Consider the following 20,944-nt stretch of genomic DNA (forward strand, 5'->3'; position numbering starts at 1 on the left):
GCAATCTAAGCTAATCTGAGGTGAGGTGGAGTGGTTTTATTTGGTTAAAAGGGCTTTCTGAAATTTAGTAAGTTTAGTTAAACTCAGATTCTAGCTGTTATGCTACAGTATTATTTGGGTACGTTTTCTATTCTACAAATTTTTTAATGTCATTTCTCTGAAACTCTTCCCTAACGTTCAAACACACTCAAAATTAAAGCAAGCTTGGCTCTAAAATATTATCCCACCTTGCTAAATTTTAAAGGTTTGTTTGGTTTTTTTTCTTGCAGAATTTAGTTTTAAAGTGTTTTTAGTGACTATTTACTAATTTACTTCAGAGTTATTAGTTAAGAAGGAATTTTGTATTTGCTACCAAAGCAATGTAATTTGAAAGCAAGTTATCACATGCAATTTTGACCAAATTGAATAAATACTGTATTACTGAATGTACTTCATACAGTACATGTCCAAACTACTCTTCAGGCATAATCCATTAAAATTTGCAAAGCCAAAAAAAAAGGGGGGGGAGGGGGGGACATGTAAAACATGCATGCTATCATGCATAAAAAAAAATCAAAATTCTTTAAACAGCATTTATAAGTTCACACTCACACAGCTCAAACTTCAGTGCAATGGCTAAATCATCCAACAGTCAAAGAACAGAACCATGCAAAGAAGAGCAAGTTCTTAAAAAACAAAAACAAAACCAAAAACAACCAAACAAAAAAACCCCAGAACTGTTATCCAGTATCCATTCTGCAATGCAAAGGTGAGAAACTAAATCTATAAAAAGGCTGTTATGGCTTAATTTTGTTTTGCAGATTAATTATGCAGCACTTGAAAAATGGAAAGGTGTGGCTTCACCTCTGACCAGCAGAGTTAAAAATCTCTCCATTTTCCTTTATCATCATGGGATACTCTTTAGGCAATCTAAATTATTAAAGACTTGCCACTTTCAGATGGACACAAGATCAAGTGTACCAGTTAGGATTTCACATTCACAGTACATAAGAAAATACACGTGGAAGGAAAAGTAAAGGGTTAACTTAACAAGGATTTATTCACAGGAATACATGTAAGTAGAGAAAAAAAACACAACAGAAAAGCTAAACAAATGAAATGAAGAGGATCCAAACCAACTTTCACTCCGTAGCTTTAAACTTGCACCCTTGTGCATTTAACTACATCACAAAGGGCCACCAACATGCGCCGATACAGTGTAGATACCCTGCATTACATCCATTAACTTAAACATCTCTTTAAGATCATGCTTTGAACAAAAAGAAAGCGTAGAAGGTAATATGTTGAGTGGGAATAAACACAAATATAGCAATCATGTCATCAACTTCTACAATTGTCTTTATGTGCCAACTAACATTTATGCAGCCTTTAACGGGTCTTACCATGTAATTCATTTTTAGAGATTCTGATAAAATCACTAGTATATAACCATGCAGAAAGCACATCACACTGACAGCACAGAGGCAAATATTTTGCACAGCTATATCAGCTTTCCACATTGTGCAGGTTACACGCAATACAATATCAATCTTATTCTTAACAGATCCTAAAAAGGTATTTCAAGGCCTAATTGTTAACTACAGTACTTTATATCTATATTCTTAATAAAAATAAAACCCACAGAATCTTAAAAAAGGAATTTTAAATGCAGGGCTATATTGAATTGGTAAACTGCAACACAAAACTGGCGCAACATAGGTAAATGTATACCAATTTCACTCTATGTGATGCAAGCATGCTACTTTCCCACTAATTTAAATTATTTCTGATCACTATAAGCCAGAATGCATGCCTGAACCTTAAACTGCACGTTAAGAATAATGCTTTACTCTAGAAATTAAATCTAATGAAGTACAATAATCAAATCATATCCACTACTTTAATTCTTTTTTTAATGTAAAAATTAAGATGTCAATCTTTTCTTTGAAATGTCCCTCCCCTTACCCCAAAAATGAAAGGAGTGACTCATTTGGCAGCTTGCAGGTTGCTTCATTTTGTCCAAGTTAACCTTTATTAATTTACGATGGGGTTTCTATATTGTACACTGCAAGTGCCTGCTCCTAATACAGACACAAGCTGCATTTCAACTGTACTAACTTCATTTGTGTAGTTCTTCATTAACATGCAAATACCTAGGAATCCCATCAAGCAGGATGAAATAATGTAGAAAACCCTTACGTAAAAAAACATAAAAGAAAAAAGAAAGCCTTTTACTGTTTGTGACCCCCATTCTTAGGTTTCCTTTATTGTGCGCAAAATAATTTTCCTCTTTACGTATCCCTATAGTTCAATTATATGGTTCTTATTTTGATACAATTCCCCACAATATTCCAGAATGTGCTGTTTTGTGACTAGATTCTTTTTTTTTTTTTTCTTCTTCACATCCAGTGCAGAGTTGTAATAGGAGACAGATTTCCACCCACAAAGGCTCCAGATGTTAAAACATTTCCCAACATCGACTTAATACAGTGACGGCAACACCTCCCTCCCGCCCCTCCCAGTAGGGTTGGGACTGTACTGTATTCCCTACTGGTTTACCCTTCCCCCCAGTAAAGGGTAACATTTTCCCTGGGTGCAGAGGCTCCCTCATAGTCTCCCAGACTGAAGGACCTGTAAAAGGAAAAGATAAAAGTATAGTTAAATCTTACCTTGAACCTTAACTGACAGACCTGTGTATAAACAAAGAGCTTTTTTGCCTTTTTTAAGCAGTAGGTGCCAACCTTCAGCTTAAAAACAAATTTATGCCTACATTTTCCCTTTTAAGCCTGTTTAAGAAAAGAGCCCATTTATATCATATACATTATTATTCATGAAACAACAATGTATGCTTATGTATTGACAGTTCCACTATTGTTGCTAAGCTTAGATTTAAGATAAAAGCAGTCCTATATATTCTAACAAGCTTTTCCATTTTTAGAACAAAATTATGAAATAGTTATGACATTGAGAAAGAATATTAAACATATCTGCTACTGACCTAACAACTTCACTTTTAGGTGAATTAAACAAGATAGCCATAGTGTCCCCTCAGTTTAAACTGAGAATAATGGAGAATTTTATCCTTTAGATTCCTCTTCATCAGGAGGAGAAAACACCCTTATGTCAGCACTAAAATGCCCTCATTGATAAATATGTAAATGTTTGAAATTGTTTTATCTTTAATCCATTGTTCAGATCAAACATGTAATTCAAACAGGATTTCTTATGTGACTGGCTTTGAAAAAATCTTAGGCTGACTTTTAAGTAGTTGTCCATTCAAAAATAAAACAGAATTGAATGATTCACTCCCATAATTTCAGTACAAAAATTCTACAGCAAGTATCAAATTTATATAAAGACTGAATGAATAAACTTAATTCACCCTCTTTTTTGGGTAGTATAATAATCTCTTCACATATCATACTACTTTACACATGGGAAATTTGTTTCATACAGTGTGCACAGACAGCATACAAAGCGAGGTATAATAATATAACTATTTTAGAATGCACTATCACTGTTCTTTGCTGAAGTTGAATCATTCTCCACACAGAACTATATTGGTGCACAAAATGGAACATGGTAGTAATAAACACATCAGCCTCCCCAAAACATCAAGCTATACAGTTAACAGTAGAGTAACAGATTAACATAACATCCTTTATTCAGTGCAAAGATCATCTAGTATGTGGTTAGGAGTATACTGGACTTCCCATGGCTAAAGTGTGTTAACAAACTTGCTTTCCTATCCTAGAGGAATATTCCTGACCACATCTGCTATCTACTAATTCATAAGACATAAGGGAGCCTGTGTGTTTAGTACAATGGCTTGAGGATCACATTCACCACTTTGCTTATTAAACCTGAACCGGCACTTTTTTATACCTACACTTCCAACCTTATCTTGACACACTACCGCGCATATCATACACTCACTTTTTCTTTCTTTCTCTCTCTCTCTCTCTCTGTAAAAATAAAATAACAGAGTCAGACAACTGCTTTCGCTACAGCTACCACCATCTAGGTATACTATCATCCCTTTTTTTTTCCTTCTTATAGGAAGAAAAGATGTCTCATCCAGCGTATCTGAAAAATTCTAGTGTGATTAATTAATTATGTTTCATATAATGCAAACAGGGAGGAAGTCTGTTATACAGCTCTGTTTAGGAAGGAAGATTTGTGTGCTTACCTCTAATTATGGGACTGCAGCTACAGTGCATGAGGTTAAACTCCATAGTAAGCTGCAAGGCGCTCTTTTAAGGGAAGAGGAAACTGGTCAGAGAAACGCCTCCAATTCTCATCCCCAACTTGATTTTTAAATCCATGAAGAATCTACAAATGAGGGGGGGGGAAGTCAAGATAATCACTAAACAGTAGATACATGATCATTATTTACTAGCAACATATGCAGTAAGCCACAAAGTGATGGATTGTACATCTGTCCATTTGAATTCTCCAATTTAATATTGAAATGCTACTAAGAAACAAAGGAAGTCTAGTAATGTCTTTCTTAACCAAAATATTTTTTCTTTGAAGGGTGACATGTAGAATATAGCTACCCACACAAATTAGTGTGTGTATACATATCTATATGTATTTTTAATGAGTAAGTTGACTTACAACCTCAAGTTAGGCCGTTTCAGAATGCTAAACATTTTATCAATTGACACAGTTTATATATGTTAAGATTACTGTATTCACATTTCTTTTTTAAATGTGTAATATGTTGTGGGAAGAAAGCTGAGCCAAAACTGCATCCAGCATCTGACAGAACGAATGTCAATTTCTAGCACAAATACAAAAGCATCCTGAGAGAGCTCTATTTTTTCCATGGAACCTGTAAGACAACTGTCACTAAAAAGGAACCTGCTAAAATCTTCTGTATTTTGAAAGAACAGGGATCCACGGTCAGCGGCAGTGAAAAGCCAGCGAGAGAGGAAAAAAAAAAATCTACAGGTTTCAGTCTGGACCTTCCAATGTAATAAATTAAATGATACTATCAAAAAGATTTTAGTATGTTAGCCCTGAAACAGCAGGTTAAAAGGCAAACATTAGAAAGAGCAAAAGCAGATGATATGGCTCATCGTAAAAAATAATGCCAAGAGAGTCTAAAGTTTTGTTTTTCTTTTTCAAATTCAAGGATACTGAATTGTGGAACAGTCTATCATGAACACATCCTCACAGAAAAGTTAAAGCTCATGGTATCGAGTTTACCCTCAACACAACATTCTCAAGCAGAGCTGTTCTTAAACAGAATGTAGCAATAATGACATTACAGTGTCACCAGTTAACTTACTGCTTTTCTCCCTGAAAGAAACCTTCCACAAGCAGGCTCACCTCTCCTTCCTAACCCAAAGACTCAGATTAGCCAGCTGCCAAGAAACTACTGAAAATCTAAGAATGTTCAGCTATGACAAAAGGAACGCTTTTAAAATAATCTTCCAGTAGAGTTTTTAGCAAGTGAGCTTCAGCTACAGTGTTCAGATACTTTGCTTTTATAAAAAGTGATAAAATTCTTAGGGTATGTGTCAGATTTCAACATGGCAGCTCATCTACCCATGCTCTTGGAAGTGATATTTTCTCTCTCAGCTTTAGTGCTAAAAACCAAACCAAAACAAAAAAAGAAACACTCGACAAACCAGTTTTTTTCCATTGTTCCTGAAAGGCTAATTATTGTTGGAAAAATATGTAACTGGACTACAACAGTCATGTATTCTCAGGAGGAAGTAATCTAAAAAACGTGCATGCCATTACTTGAAGAAAGCTTTGTCTCCCTTCTTGCATGGCAAAAAGCACAAAAGAATACACTTTAAAAAGCAAGGATGTCCTTATGTCAAGCGACTAAGAACCACTGTCTAGTTTGAATGCGTTAGATCCCACATGGATAATTTGGAAAGAATCTGAAAAAGAGGAGCCTAGGTTATTGAAGGAAGCTCTTTGAGGATAATTATTCCTTTAGTTAAGATCTCAAGTGAACTTTTCAATACTGTTAAAAAAAGTTTGGAATAACCCACCCAAATGCATATAAGAAAATATAGGTTAAAAAAAAAAGTCAGGATTTTTATGTTGTTTTGTTTGAAAATTTATGACCTTGCAAAGAAGCCTCCATGGCCACAAATACAGTAAGTACTAACAGTAGAAATAGAAAGCAAGAAAAAACCAGAGGATCCAAAACAACCACTGTTAGAATATACTGTTATATTGGAAACATTACCTTACAGAACATGTCTCGGAGATCATCTTTTGGGCTAATCCACGATGCAACAGCATCACAAAAAAAAATAAAGTCCTACAATATTAAACAATCACATAGGTTAGAAATCTCAATTTATAGGTCTGAAAACGCTTGATGTTCATTCTATGAACTATGCAGGGTTTTTGATCCTAATTCACAACTGCTTTTGTGTTTAAGTATGTATTTTCCAGTTAATTCAGACAATAACAGTAAGTTATTTTACGCCTAAATGTTCAGAAACAGAAATAGCTGAGTGTAGGAACAGCTTTGTTTAATCAGGTTTTTGATTTAAATAAAACCACAGTTAAAAAAATCCAACAACTCTCCCGTCCCACACCACACTTGTCTAACATTAATTCTTTCAGTACACATACCAAGTTAAAAGATCAATCACCTTAATAACAAGCAACAAACTCAAGACCACAGTCGCAACACTCACTCTCTCACACATTTCCAGTTGGGGAAAAAAGCTGTTGTATTTCTTTAAGCAGAGCCAGAAGTTTTTTTCTGGGACACACAGAATGTTTATCATACAGGTTCAAAACTAAAGCCTCCCCAAACTTCCTATACTTAGTTCATCTGCTGTCATGCATTACCTCCTACTACACCATTAAAACACCAGTCTTTAATCATCAAGTTGATAACGCACGTTTTTGGGTAGGAACTGAGGATAACAGCTACAAGAGAAGGAGAGAGGGGATAATGAAAACAGTCCTTAATTATCCCCTTTCCTTAAGCTATGTGAAAGAACAAATGGACAGCAAAAGAGGGAAATCCTAAGTACAGAATAAGGCATAAGTGAAATGAACCGAAAATTTCAAAACAAGGTAGAAGCTCAATTCTTGTGTTTCAGGAAGAAGAATTCCAGGCAGAGGAGAGGGAAAACCACCTTCATTTTCGTCTTAGAAAATATTACATTGGTATAGCTTTACTTTGGAGGTGTGGAGACTAAAGAGCAAGTAACATTCTATTCTTCAGATGTTCCATTTATTTTAAAGAGACACGTGTTCCTTGTCACATTGACTATTTAAGCAATATATCCAAAGTTCCCGACCCAAGTTTTAAGAATGAAGTGGTTACTGGTTTTGTTCTGTTTCTTGTTTTAAAAGCCTAGGTTGCATCTGGAAAATAGGTTTAAGTATGTCAACTTCTGCCCTATATTTTTGAACAGATCCTGAACACAACCTGACAGAAGTATCAAAATACAGTTATTTAATCAAAGTTCATTATTTACATATTCTTTGTAAGTAAAAGACAAAAACTGAATTTAACAATACTTTTCTCCTTTCCTTTGCTAGGTGATAATTACTGAAGCATCATGATATGTATCATTCACCATATACACATTTTGGCCTCCTTGACCTCAAAATAAAGCTACATCATGTACTGCAGGGAATCATGTCAAGCTAAACTTTTTCATACTCCATATACAGCTTTCACTGAATTCCACATAAGTAGAGAAAAGAAGTTAAGATCTGTTCGTGTATCTTACTTGGACTACTCCACTGGGGTTGACCGAGATCATGGTACATATCCCACGGAACGCTGAATCCTTTTCCTCATTGTCTCTTATGTTTCGCAGAGAGGTGCACCTAGCAAGTTGGAGAACAAAACTTAGCTAACTCTATTACTTTTTCTTCAATCAAGTCAGAGCTAGATGACAGTATTTGATGGAATAAGTCACACTGATAAGATGATCTGAAACACTATTTTAAACACTTAGAAAAACACAGTCTTTACTAGCATATTCCCATTGGGCATCATCTCCAGAATCTTGTTCTCCTGTTGCACTATACACAGTTAGAAAGTGTGACCTGTATTCCATTAAATACAAAAGAAACATGTATCTGAAATACTTATAGAAACTATCATTATTAGAAGCGGAACATATAATACTATCACAGTATGAATTAAGTCAGATACCACTTACAGAACAGTTATTTAACTTCTACAGCAGCAAGCAAGCTATTTTATACATAACAAATCTATAAACATATATTCCTTACAGCAATTCAAGCCTCAGACTGAATTTTAAATAAAGTAATGCAGAGTTTAAATTTTACAGTATTTGCATGCATTGTATTATCATTCTGGTGGATTTTAAAATGCTCTTTCATAGTCAAGCTTTAACACAGCAAGCATGTGACAATCTTATCCCATGCATAAATTAGTCGTTAGCCACAACATAAAGAATACATGACGGTGCTACTAAAAACTCACAAACCTGATAGGACAAGATTAGTCACATGGTTGGCAATGATTAAGGATTGAGATTTTTGTAACCAACTGAAAATATATCTAAAAGTGAGATAGAGAGAAGAAAGAAAGAAAGAGAGTGAAGAAAAATGAATTAAAAAAAAAGATTGAATAATACACACCAGGGTCTTATAAACTGCTGTAGCATGGGGGCCACCTCTTGAGGACAAACGTAACCAAGACGACCAATTGTTATTGCTAAGGTAACGCAATCACGGTTATACACCACCAAACGCCAACCAAGACATGAGCAAATGAGGGGGGAGGAGAAAAAATAAAGAAAAAACAACAAATAACTCAGAAACAGAAACCAACAGAATCTGTGTATGATAATAAACATAAGATTTCACCAGTGCTGTTTATTACCACCCCCTAAATAAGAGGCAGCAACATATATGGTATACTCTCCAGGGTAAAAGAAAAATTAAAGAAGTAAATTTTGGTGAGAGAACACCAAAAACACAATTTAAAATCCAAAGGCTTTCTGATGTAAGCAGTCATTCTGCCCTCGTCAGAGTAATCTCTTACAGTAAATTTACCTACCATACATTTCAAAGCTTTTATTCAAATGTACTATTATGTATACTCTCGATAAAAAGGAATTAATAATTTTCAGTTTTAGTATCAGGTATTCTAAACATTTTTTTTTTTCAATATTTAGAATTCAAGATTTTAATAGATCTACTCTATCAGTAAAAATACATTTAGAAATACTTTTACATAGAAAATATTGTGGTCTATTGTATCTAAAAATGCCAAATAGATTAAACATTTCTCAAAGAGCACCAAATATTTGTTTTCTTCATAATCTCATAGAGAATTTAATTTAAAGTGACTGCAGATTAATTCTTTAATCCCAATATTTCTCCTGTTCACAAAAGGCTCCCTCATAGAAGTCATATAAGAATCTGACTTGTGATGCCAAGGCATAAGGACACATGAAAAGCAAAATTGCTTCATCAGATGATTAGGTAGTTTGGTCCTTTGTTCTGAGGGACAGTCTGAAGAAAATATCATCATGCAAATGTGTTTTAATGGTGTTTGCTCAACTCACGAAAGATTAATCTTTAGAAAAAGGAGAGGGTGGGGAATAATGTATCAGGATTACTTGAAGCAAAATACATGAATAGTACTAAAATCCAGCAGATTTATATGAAGCAGAGAAAGGAAACCTATGTTCAAGGGACATACTATGCAACACTCTAATTAACAGGCATTTGTGAACAGTTTCATGAAACATGCAATAAAGCAGATGATGCTTTCTCCAATTTAAGTTTGGTGTAGGATATACTAACGGTTTGAAATGTACTCATTCCATGAAAGCCACAACTCACTGGTAATGTACTGTTTTGCCCTGTTGTTACTCAATTTCAATATGCAGTGTCTAAAATTTTTGGCAGATCTAACTTATAAAACTGCATTTGAAGTGCTACTTTCAAATGAAAATATACTTTTAAGTTTTATCTGTAAATTCTCACAGCTACAGTCTGTACAAGGAATAGTAATCTCTGTCAAAGCTCAACTTTTTGGCATGTACTGGTTATTTTCTATGCAATTATTTTTACTTAAGGTGGTCTTGTGTTTCCATAGAAGTGTTTTCATAGCTCATTACATAGCAAGCTAGAGCAGAAAAAAGTAATATCCTTGCACATACTAGTGGCATGCAGCACAATATCCCACAACAAACTTATAATAAGTACACCACACTCAACATTTATTTGCAGTTATGCATCCACATTTAAGCTATTAAAGAGAATTAAAAAAAAAAAAAGTCAATGTTTGGATGCTTCCAAAAATTCTCTAACAATGATGGAAGCAAACATTAAAGTACTGGATATGTCTCAGTCACAGGTATTACACATCCATCAGTGCAGAGGAAGGGGGTCAGGGCAGGGGTGGGGGGAAAGAAAATTTATATTGCTATACCATTCCACGGTATATTTCACAACAAGTAGGTATTTGCTCCAAAAATATCTTTGCAAAAAGTAGTACCTATAATATGCCAGACAACTAGGTAATTTTTCCTTCAAGTTCACCTTCCATACTAAATGGGGAAAGGGAGGGGGGCAGAGAAAGTGCAGGTTTTCAGTTTAGAGAATACTGAAGGAAAAACATGCATTGAAAATCTCTCTCCAATTTATGTCTTGCTTAGCTCAAAAAATATAACTGTAGCACTGAATTTGCATAATGTTCAATCATGTCAAGTATAATGACTAAACTGTCATTTTCTTACAAGACCGTTTTCATATAGGAAAAAAAAAAAAGATTCTCAATTAGTAAAATAGTAAACCAGAAATCTGTCAAATTATTAATAAAGTTTTGCTGAAGTATGGAAGGTGCTCTTCATACCAGAACATTCCCTCTATAAATGCACAAGAAACAAGCCTCAGACATTCTGATTCAGTAAGGCATTTGGGAATTTTCCCCAATTTGGAAGGCAAAGCTGTGGGCCAGAACATAAAACATGCATGCCATTATTAGAATTCTTTTCAGAAATTTGTTATTAAGTGACCAGGTAATAGAAGTTATACATAATTTCAGTTATGTTGTGGTAAAACTGCCATCACAGATCTAGATTTTTGTGCATGATATCACGAGTTAATCTTAAAAAAAAAAAAACCAGAGTGCATTTTTTGTAAATTCAGAGTTCATGATTTGTTTTATATATGCCAATTACATTTGTTTCAAACACTAGACATATATATACAGTACACATGTGTAAGAACATGCATATATTAAAATCGGTGTGAACTAAGTCTTTTAAGTGTTACTGCATACATTTGTCATATTCAATACATAAAGAAAACTGGAAGAATACTTAATTAAACAGATGATAAATAAATATAAATGTTATAAAAGTGAGAAAGCAGTAACTTTAAGAATCTAGATATATGATAGATGGTTTGGCTGCAAGACTGAGACTTGTAAGAGCTTCTGCAAAACAGAGTTGCTTTTGCTTATAAAAGCCAAATATATAGCAATAAAATCAGTTCTGGCGTGGTTCCCCTATGCAATTTTTTAAATCATTATTAAAAAATCTCTAATTCCCTTCACCATATATGGTGCAGTTTTTGGGTACCTGTGTTCTCTAACAACGTCTTTGGTGTGTTGGGTCTGTTAATTATTTCTACAAGCTGGTGCAACACCATTGGAATATAAGGCTGCATCTCTATACCTGAAACAGCCAGAAAAAAACCAAAGATTCAGAAGAAAATGACCATTAATATACATAAGCTAAATAGATTTGCTACATTGAACTTACTAACAAGGACAAGAATCTCAAATTTAATATAAATTTTAACATGAAAGCATCACTAAAAAACCCCCCAAAACTACCCAGACAAACCATGCTAAATGTGCAAAGATTAAAAGAAAAAAACAAATCTTACCCATCTGAATGGAGATTTCTCCAATTGCCCAGGTGGCATTGTTACACACAGAAATGAATTCAGGGTTTAGGTTGGTTCCCAAAATGGGCATGAAATCAGCTAGAAAGAACAACATTTTAAAATCTTATCACACAATACAACCACCTTGTCCTATTACTGTAAGATCACAGGGGGAAAAAAAAAAGAAGTTTTCTAAAAAAAACCATGTAAGCCTATTTAAATGCTTGGAAAGTGTTACACATGAATTAACAAGAGCTATATTTCTGTTATATATCAGATTAACCTGGATTTTAGAACCTAAGCAGATCAATGCGAATCTTTTCAAATTATCATTTTAAAATGTTTCTAATAGGCTTTATCTTTATGTAACTCTAGAAACCTTTTTTCTCCCCTTCCCTTGCTGGGGTGGGGGAAGAGAGGGGAAGAGGGAAGAAGAAAAAAACCACAGCTACAAGTACTTGTAGTTTTATAACATACTTGAACAACTCTCAAATCACCTGGATAGCTTTGTATTCAGCTATGCTTGAAAAAACAATGAAGCCTAGAAGGCAATCATGTCCTTGATTAAACTTTAAGAAAAAAATAGTCACAAAGATAGATTATAACATCTGCCAAATAAATTTTAAATTCCAAGCCTACCCAAGCATTCATTTGGCAAGTTAAGAGCATCTCAAGAGTATCTGCAGGAAGAGACAGCAAATATCATGGAAATGTATAATTGATGCTATTTCCCTACTGAAATTAAAAACAAAGCAAAAAACCAAACCAAAACCTACCCTCTAGCCAAGTTTTCTAATTTTTTTATATATAAATAAAAAAAATTTTATGTAACAATATGTAATAGAACAAAAAAAGCTATAAATTCAAGAATTTATCAAAGCAAGAAACTATTCTAATTGAAGTCTAAGTACACCTGTTTTGCTGTATTCCAGCACAACAGGTAGCTTGTTACATTATAAAAATCAAGGACTAAAATGAACTTTTGCACTGTCTACAAAAATAAGAACATGTCTTTTAAACACGCAATTCGAAGAAGAAAAGACTAGAGACCCTTGCTGATAAAGGTAAATGAAAACTTACACCACCATGGAAAGGCAACCCACAGAAAAGGGAGCTGAACAATGGCTAAACCAGCCTCTTATCAGTTTGTAAAACAAGTTAATTGTTTAATATGTAAAAGAAACATACCGATGCAAGGCTTAACATGCTGAAAACACGCCTTTGTCAGATCACCTAACAATGCAAAAGAACTTTGCCGTACCTCAGGCATTTTATCCTAAAGAGAGGAAGAAAAAAAATGACAATTCTAGAAGTGTTTCTGATTCTCTTAAGAAAGAAAATCCTTGGATCAAACAGGTTACTCATCTCACCTGCATGCACTGGTACATTAGTGTCAGGATATTGCTGCGAGCCACCAGCTGTTCAATGTTGCCTCCAAGTCCTTCAGCTAAACCACTGAGTAAATCAAGAGCCACAATCATAAAATCTTTATCTGGAGCCTCATATTGGTCTGGCTGAGCATTATGCAACTGCAACAAATAAGTACGCGTTTTCAAACTGAGTATTAGATTTTCTCAGGGGTATGCATAAAAAAGTTGCAGAACTGCAGCTTTATTTAAATATTCAATGGTTATACTACAAATCTCCCTGCAAACCCATAACTTTACATACTTAATATATTGCTTTAAGGACATCTTCTGAAAACATTGGAATAGCAATAGAAAAATACCATGGCTTGTGCAAGGGTCTTCTGCACCAGATTTACACAACGCTGGTACACAGGTTCACAGTATGGAAGAAAGCCAGATTGCAAGGCAGTAGCAACTGACGACAGGCACTAGAATTAAAAAAAGAAAAGAAATAAAACAGTCACTACCTTTCCTCACATCCCTGAAATGCCTTTTACTTGAAGAGGTAAATTAAAAGATATTAGCATTTTAAGTATACCTACACGTAGCTGATATAAGTAAACACAACCTAGAAAGGCAGTACCAATCAGCTGAGCCAAGCCAACTATCAGCAAGTTATTACTCTCTCCTACGTATGCCAGTTGAGAAAATTACTCAGCACCAACACCTTCTCAGAGGTAGCCAAGAAAGTGCATACAAAATCAGTTACGATAATTCAGCCAACACTTACACTAAGCTTTAATATCTTGACGATGTACAAGCCCTAACATTGCCTAAGAGTTATGAAACTAATTTTTCTAGAGGTGCTTTCCTGCTTCACACTTGAAAAGTACAGAGAATAGATTATATGGTCTGGTTAATACCTTCAGCTCGTCTGACAACAGTTTTAATGGAGGGATGAAGGGAGAAGAAGGAGAGAGAAGACAAGAATAAAAGGGGGATGGAACATTTCTTTTTTTTTTTTTCCTAAAAGAATCCCATCAAACAAAACACTCCAGAATGGCAGGGAAAAAAATCTAAGAATCTGCCAAACTTAATGCCATTTCCTCAGAAACAAAATTTTCTTACTACAGTCAGAATATTGTCTCCATAATGGGAAAACACTGCCAGCTTTTATAGTCATACTTCCCAGCAGGAGCATCTTCAGTAGAAAGTCTAATTCCTAAAAGAAGTTGATAAAAAATACTCAAATTTTAACATTTACCTCTAATAAAGGGAAGAGATCTTTATCTTCATCCTTCAACATGTTCCACTTCTGGATTAATGGAGGCATTAGCATCTGAATATATTCCTGTTTAGGATGAAAATGCATCAGCTGCTGAAACACTTCACTGCATACTATTTTATTTCAAAGCTAGAAAATGGATGTATCAAGAATTTATATATATTCTACTTTTTCAGCAAAAAAACCCTGATGTACTGTAATTCAAACATTGTTGCAATATGTAGAAAAATCTTAAGATTTTTTGCTGAAGCACGTAAGTATCTTTGCAGAATGAATCTTTTCCTCCAGGTTTGGTTTCAGTTTAGCAACTTTTAATAGCTGCCTGGGTTGTTACAAATCTATGTGATTGCCTTAGGCCCTATGGAAAATTATTTTACTAGCAATGCAATCTGGCTGTGCATCTTCCACCTGCTTTTCTCAACCATTTCCCATTGCCCTGATGCTACAACCCTATCCCCCCAAGTTCCTGAAACTTCTTCCTCAAGCAACTAACCATCCATGAAGAAAGTAATTTCCTATCCCTCCAGAAGGACGCACTTACCCATTCTGTATAAAGCTGTTGCATCTTCCCTGCCACTGCACAGCCACAGTCACAAAGACACTGAACAAGGCATCCCTATAGTGCTATTGCTCCCAGAAGGTATCTAAAGAGCCAACTGATGCTGCCAGCTAACGGTATGTCCAAAGATACAAAATTCTAAGTGACTGAAGAAAGTCCCACCATCACCAGGAGCTCCCATTTAGCTTCCTCCTGGTGCTGTCACATGTCAAGGTGGCCAGGGCCAGAAAGAGACTGAAAAAGAGGTCCTTTGTTGGTGTGGAGTCTTGGACAGCAAGTAAAATGCCATGGACACAACTCAAATTGTTTTATTCGAGTGTGTCTATGTCATGTGAAGCACTACAGAGAAATAAAACAAATTTTATCAATAACCATTGTAAGAAGATGGACACGTGACATGTATGTATATTCTATTAATTAATATACGTACACTAAAAAAACCACCCACTATACGTTTGTGTGTGTTTGACCAAAGGATTCTGTGTTTTTATATACAAAATGAATGCCTGTCTCACTCTCTGATAAAGCAATTCCTAGTGATGACATGCTCCAATACATTGGAAAGGGACACAGAGAGCAGCTTAGCTATACTGAAAGTGGTTACAAAAAAAAGTGTGGTCATTAGGAATTAAAACACCAATTTCTCTCCATTTCATATCTATATTGATACATATACCTCCTCTGAGCTGAAAAATTCTGAGCACGAGAAAAAAAATCACAATGAGAAGCACATTTCACAAGCCACCACACACACAATCGTTTATTCAAAATGGCAAATATTTGTGTAGCGGGCAAATTACATGCAGTCTATGTATTTTACCTGTAAATATTTAGTATTATCGAAACCTACACAGAAATATCAGCATTTCTGGTTTATAACATGTAAAGCACACTACAAAAAACACTGAACCAGTTTTTCAAGTATGACGAGTGCTTCTACAGAACATAAGGTATACTCACAGGTTTATTTAGATGATGTCCTACAGAATCTGCCAGAGTTCCTATAGCATCATAAAGAATGAGCAGGTTTTTATGCTGGTATTTACTAAATGCGAAGACCAAAGTGTCAAGTATATATGCAAGATAAGGAACGAGCTCTGTACAAGCCTCCTCTTCTAGAGTAGCAAAGGCACTGAGGGACAAAAAACCAGGTCAGTTAGTATCTTGGAAAAAACAAAACAAGACGACCCCAAAATGCCCCACACTACCCATTTCTGTTTAAACATAAAACTACATATGGTCCTCAAATTCATCCAAGATATGTTTTCAAAATGGTGTTACAGAGATAACCTTGATCTATTTTGATTCAACACATAAGGATTCAGCTCTTACATTGTGATGAACAAAATTTAAAAATATTGCCGTAAAACCCGTTATGTATACGCAGGAAGCCCCCATGGAGAAAAGCATTACTGTACACAAGTTACAATATACTAACTGAAATAGTAGAAACCATAACAAAAGCTGTTTACTTAGGTTAAAAATGGCCCACTATCTTTAATGTATGCTGTAGCTGCACCTACAAGCCCTAGTGCTGTTGTGGCAGTACAATGCCAACATCAGCCTATACTCTCAGCAGTTCACTACATAGAAAAACAGATATAGAAAGACAAGGAAAACTAAAAGCAAAGACAAGGGATGAACAATTTTAGCCAGCCTTGGTCAAAGCACACATCATGGCATCATGGAAACTTTTCAGGTTGCCTGTCAAGTGTTTGAACAACAGCATTAAAAAAACCCACCTAAAATAAACACACACACTCCCACCCACCAGACATGCTACTTTAGAGAAACATTAAGGGAAGGAAAAAATGATGAGCTATTGAAGATTTACTGGCCTAGCTTGTGTCAACAAGATTATTATTAGCCTATCCCTGCACTAAAAATGCATGCATCACCACGTGAAGTGAACAATCCCCTACTAGCGTGCTACCAAATACAGAAGTGCCTTTTTCTTAACACAATGGAACTGTGAACGCTAAGTGGCTAACATTCTTATTTTATTTATTCATTATTTTATTATGTTGTTATGAAGTATTCTTTCAGAAATGCGTAAGACGTGAGCAGGAAAACATGTTTCAGTAAAATATCTTTTTGAGTGTCACCAACTAAAGGAGCAGTTTCTCAGTAGTACAGAATCTCAGTACATATCGTTCTGCTATGATACAGAAGTTAGTGATGAAAACATACAGTATTCTATGACCGATTTCCAATTTGGTAGACATTAATGATCCGTGCAACTATTCACTGTAGGGATGCAACTTTTTGCTCCTCTCCAAAAAGGATCATTGTATTTCCTTGCAATTTAGAAAGCTAGTAAGAATGCTTTGACTTGTAACAGCTCTACAGTTTCCTTCAAGTTGAGTTTGCCAGACAGTTTATTTTTTAGCTGCAACAGTAATTTTAATGAATTTCTGCCTTAAAGAAAGCATTTCAAACCATGCTATAAATCTGATACTGAACTTCAAATAAAAAAAAAAGTCAGGGGTATCATTATTTTTAATATTTCCGTTTCATCTGTTTGCTATTACTTTAACAGTTTCCGCTGCCCATTGCACTTCCTTCGTAAGCACTACATGAGGGTATTTAAACAACTGCAATACAGCTGTGTTCAACTACATGCACATTTCAACCATGTTTTGGACAAGGAAAGTATGAACAGAAGTGTGGGGTTTTTGGTGGTGGTTGTTGGGATGTTTTTTTATTTTGTTTTGTTTTTTGTTTTTTTTAATAGAATCTGATTCCTTGGATCTGAAAATGCGTGAAGCAAGTAGTCTTATATCACCATTTTCCTGCTCATTCAGGAAGTAACAGAAGACTATCACCATGAAAAGATAGACCAGAGCAGATGTTAAAGCCCAACAAATTTGCTAGCCTCATGCATGAGAAGGTTTAGAGACAAAAAGGAAACAGTGTTTAATACTCAAATCTTACTAAGTACATTTCATCAAATTCATTGTATCTGTTCTCAGGCAAGGATACATCTACCCCTTCTGTTCAAAGCTTAGCATGAGAACTCTGACCTCAGCCTTGTCCTTAGGCACTACTGATGTTTGAAGGTGGGGTGTGATGATGATGATGATAATAATAATAAAAAAAATTGCATGTTTCAAGTGTTAAGCATACAATCTGATACAGATCTAACTCTGCTTTATGAAGAAACCTCCTTGGCAGTCTGCTGTGTACACTCCTGCCCCACACAAACTGACATGTAAAAGCGTTATTGGATGAGCTTCTTGCACAAGAGGTACACCCATTCCCATTCCATTAATGGTGTGTCCATTAATGGAGCCATTAATTGTTTTTTTTTTTTAAATATCAGCAGACAAGGAGGAGAAGGAAATCTTATCTCCCAGGATCTCCCTTCAACAGAAAGAGAATATCCCTTGAAATAATCATAACCCAAATGTTTTGGTAATCCTGAGCTAAATATAAACACTATCAGTAATCCAATGATAGGGTAGTTCTCTATTGCAATCAGTATTGACCTTGTCCATAGGCATATAAAAAAAGCCAGATTTCTGGTCAATGAAACATCATATATTGAAAATAAACAAGTGTCACAAACAATTTCTTTTACTACAATAAATTATTTAGTTTGGTGATTCATATACTCTGATACGAACTGGCCAAGAGAAATACAAATTAACTTTCTGCATGTTTTTACAACTTGGAGTAATTTGTGACTACTCCAGAAGAAGCTGCATCTACTACAATTTAAAAGACAAAAGGAATGAATACACTAAGAGCTAGAAATGGAGTCATACGTTCATTGATAAAGGCATTAAAATAGTTTCCCGTGAAAAAGCAGTGTCACAGATAGTGCTTTTTGCTTAAGCTTTGGCTTACCTGCAGGCAGCTTCTTGTACTCTCTTGTTGCTATCCAGGATACGCTTTAGCAACTCAGTCATTAATGGCTTCAAGTATGTGTCTGGGGGTTGACTAACTACCCAGTGTGCATAGCGACTAAGAGTCCAGCATGTAATGGAGCGCACAAGAGCCTTTTTGTCAGAGAGGCACTGAATAAGGTGAGGGATCAGCTCAGGAAGATATGGAATCATACCCTGCATGCAGCCTAGAAGGAAAAATATAGCTATTGCAGTACCAGAATCAATAAAAAGTTCCATTGTTTTCTATTTCCTAGAAGGGACATATTTTCATTCTCTATCACACAGGAATATATTTTAACAATATATTAAGGACTTAATTTATATTAAGTCCTAAAAAGAAACCTTACATAAACAGTAATTAAAATCCCCAATTAAACTTACATTCATTTCAACTACATTTCTACTTCAGTGCCTCCCCAATCTCCAGAAATTCTGCTTTATTAAATGGGGTATGGCAAGTATATGCAAATAAAATGAGTTTATAAAGCTTGGAAGTTCTACATCAGTCTACTCAGAGTAACCAAGATAACAAGTAGAGAAAGATTCAGTCTTGACAACAAATCATCACATCATTAAAAAGGATTCCTTAAGAAATTTAAATTTCTTGTTTTCTCCTAACATACAAGTACTGACCAGCAATAAAAGCTCCACGTTTCAAGTCAGCAAGGGCAGTAATACACTGAGATTCGCCAGAAGTACTAACTTTTACCTTGCTTGACTTGAAATCAAAACAAACAAACAAGTTTTCTAGTAACAAAGAAAAAAGTATGTTCACTAGGCACTGTGGGAAAAAAAAGACAAACCAGGCACAGACCCAAATGTATTCCTTCAACTTGCAAAAGGGACAGAGATGCTGGAAATGCAGGCAAAACGCCAAGCAAGCCTGTGAGTAAGTACAAAGGAATGGAAGTTATCATATTTAAGTTGGAGAACTATCCACAAAAAGCAGCTCAGGGCACTGAAGTCACACGAGTGGTCTTCTCCATTTCTGAAAACATTTAAATGAAATGTAAGGCTCAAATTTATTAATATTCCTCTTCTATGAAATCAAGGTAGTATTTCATGAGAGACCAAAAAATACATGCTGCAGAGTTAAGAAAGGGAGAAGTAAAAGAAATTGTCTAAGTCATGTCCCAAACAAGCATAGATTTAAAAATGAAAAATTAAATAACTGCAGTCACCAGTTAGTAGATGTAGAGATTAATCACCGAAACCAAACCAGCTAAGGACATCTACTTTTTTGCTAAGTAAATTCACCTGGAAGGAATCACAGAGCTGCTTTAGAACCAATCAAAAATTCAGCAACCTGATACGCACTGTTGCCTTACCTTCAGCAATTGCTCCAAGAACAAGGATACCGGATTCTTTAACTACCCATTCGGGATGGAAGAGCAATTCCTTCAAAAGGGGCAAGATGTGTGGCAGAAGTTCATCACGAAATACATTGGCTAGGACATCTAGAGCAGCAGCAGAACATTTCCCTGAGGGGAATTAACAGTGTTAATCTCTGGTTATTACACAAGCAGTTGTAGTTAGGCAATATAATCCTCATTCTAACTTCGAGCTGCCAGTAGAGTCTCAGGGCATTAGGAGGAAAGATACTTCCATTTCATTACACAGTGATCCACTGTGCCCTGGTGCAAAGCCAGTTTTGCAGCACTTAAATAGCCATTAAAAGGACTTATACATTGGGGATACCATAACACTCACTGACAGGAACCACACCATTACATTGCAACATTATATACACTACATAATTTCAGGAAGGCGTAACACTAAGGAAGAGGGAAGGTCTGTGACACAAATGCAATATATTGGAGAAACTAAGGAGAAAGGGTAAGTGGCCTAAAAATATTAGCATTTGATTCAAAAGAAAATGCTCAAGCATGATCCATGTCTTAAAGCAAAAAAAGGCAAAGGCAAAATCATCCAACTCCAGAGACTGAAAGGAATTTGCTGGCCTCTGCTCTTTATTTTATATATATATATACACACACACATA

At 35.3% G+C, this 20,944-nt stretch overlaps 1 protein-coding gene across 1 annotated transcript; it reads right to left on the reverse strand.

Annotated features, from left to right (window-relative positions):
• Positions 1 to 1,013: 1,013 nt before the first annotated feature.
• Positions 1,014 to 20,423, reverse strand: TNPO1 (transportin 1; the record flags this gene model as incomplete). The annotated part of the gene is made up of 14 exons (XM_009574940.1): positions 1,014 to 2,610; positions 4,169 to 4,311; positions 6,194 to 6,268; positions 7,707 to 7,806; positions 8,593 to 8,668; positions 11,550 to 11,645; positions 11,860 to 11,958; positions 13,048 to 13,135; positions 13,230 to 13,388; positions 13,589 to 13,696; positions 14,473 to 14,559; positions 16,013 to 16,184; positions 18,902 to 19,127; positions 20,271 to 20,423. Coding segments are annotated over 13 exons (1,547 nt in total), but the record flags the coding sequence as incomplete, so codon positions are not given.
• Between the last annotated feature and the right edge of the window lie 521 nt (positions 20,424 to 20,944).

The sequence above is a fragment of the Fulmarus glacialis genome, unplaced genomic scaffold (genome assembly GCF_000690835.1).
Source record: "Fulmarus glacialis isolate BGI_N327 unplaced genomic scaffold, ASM69083v1 Scaffold38663, whole genome shotgun sequence".
NCBI classification, from domain to species: Eukaryota; Metazoa; Chordata; class Aves; order Procellariiformes; family Procellariidae; genus Fulmarus; species Fulmarus glacialis.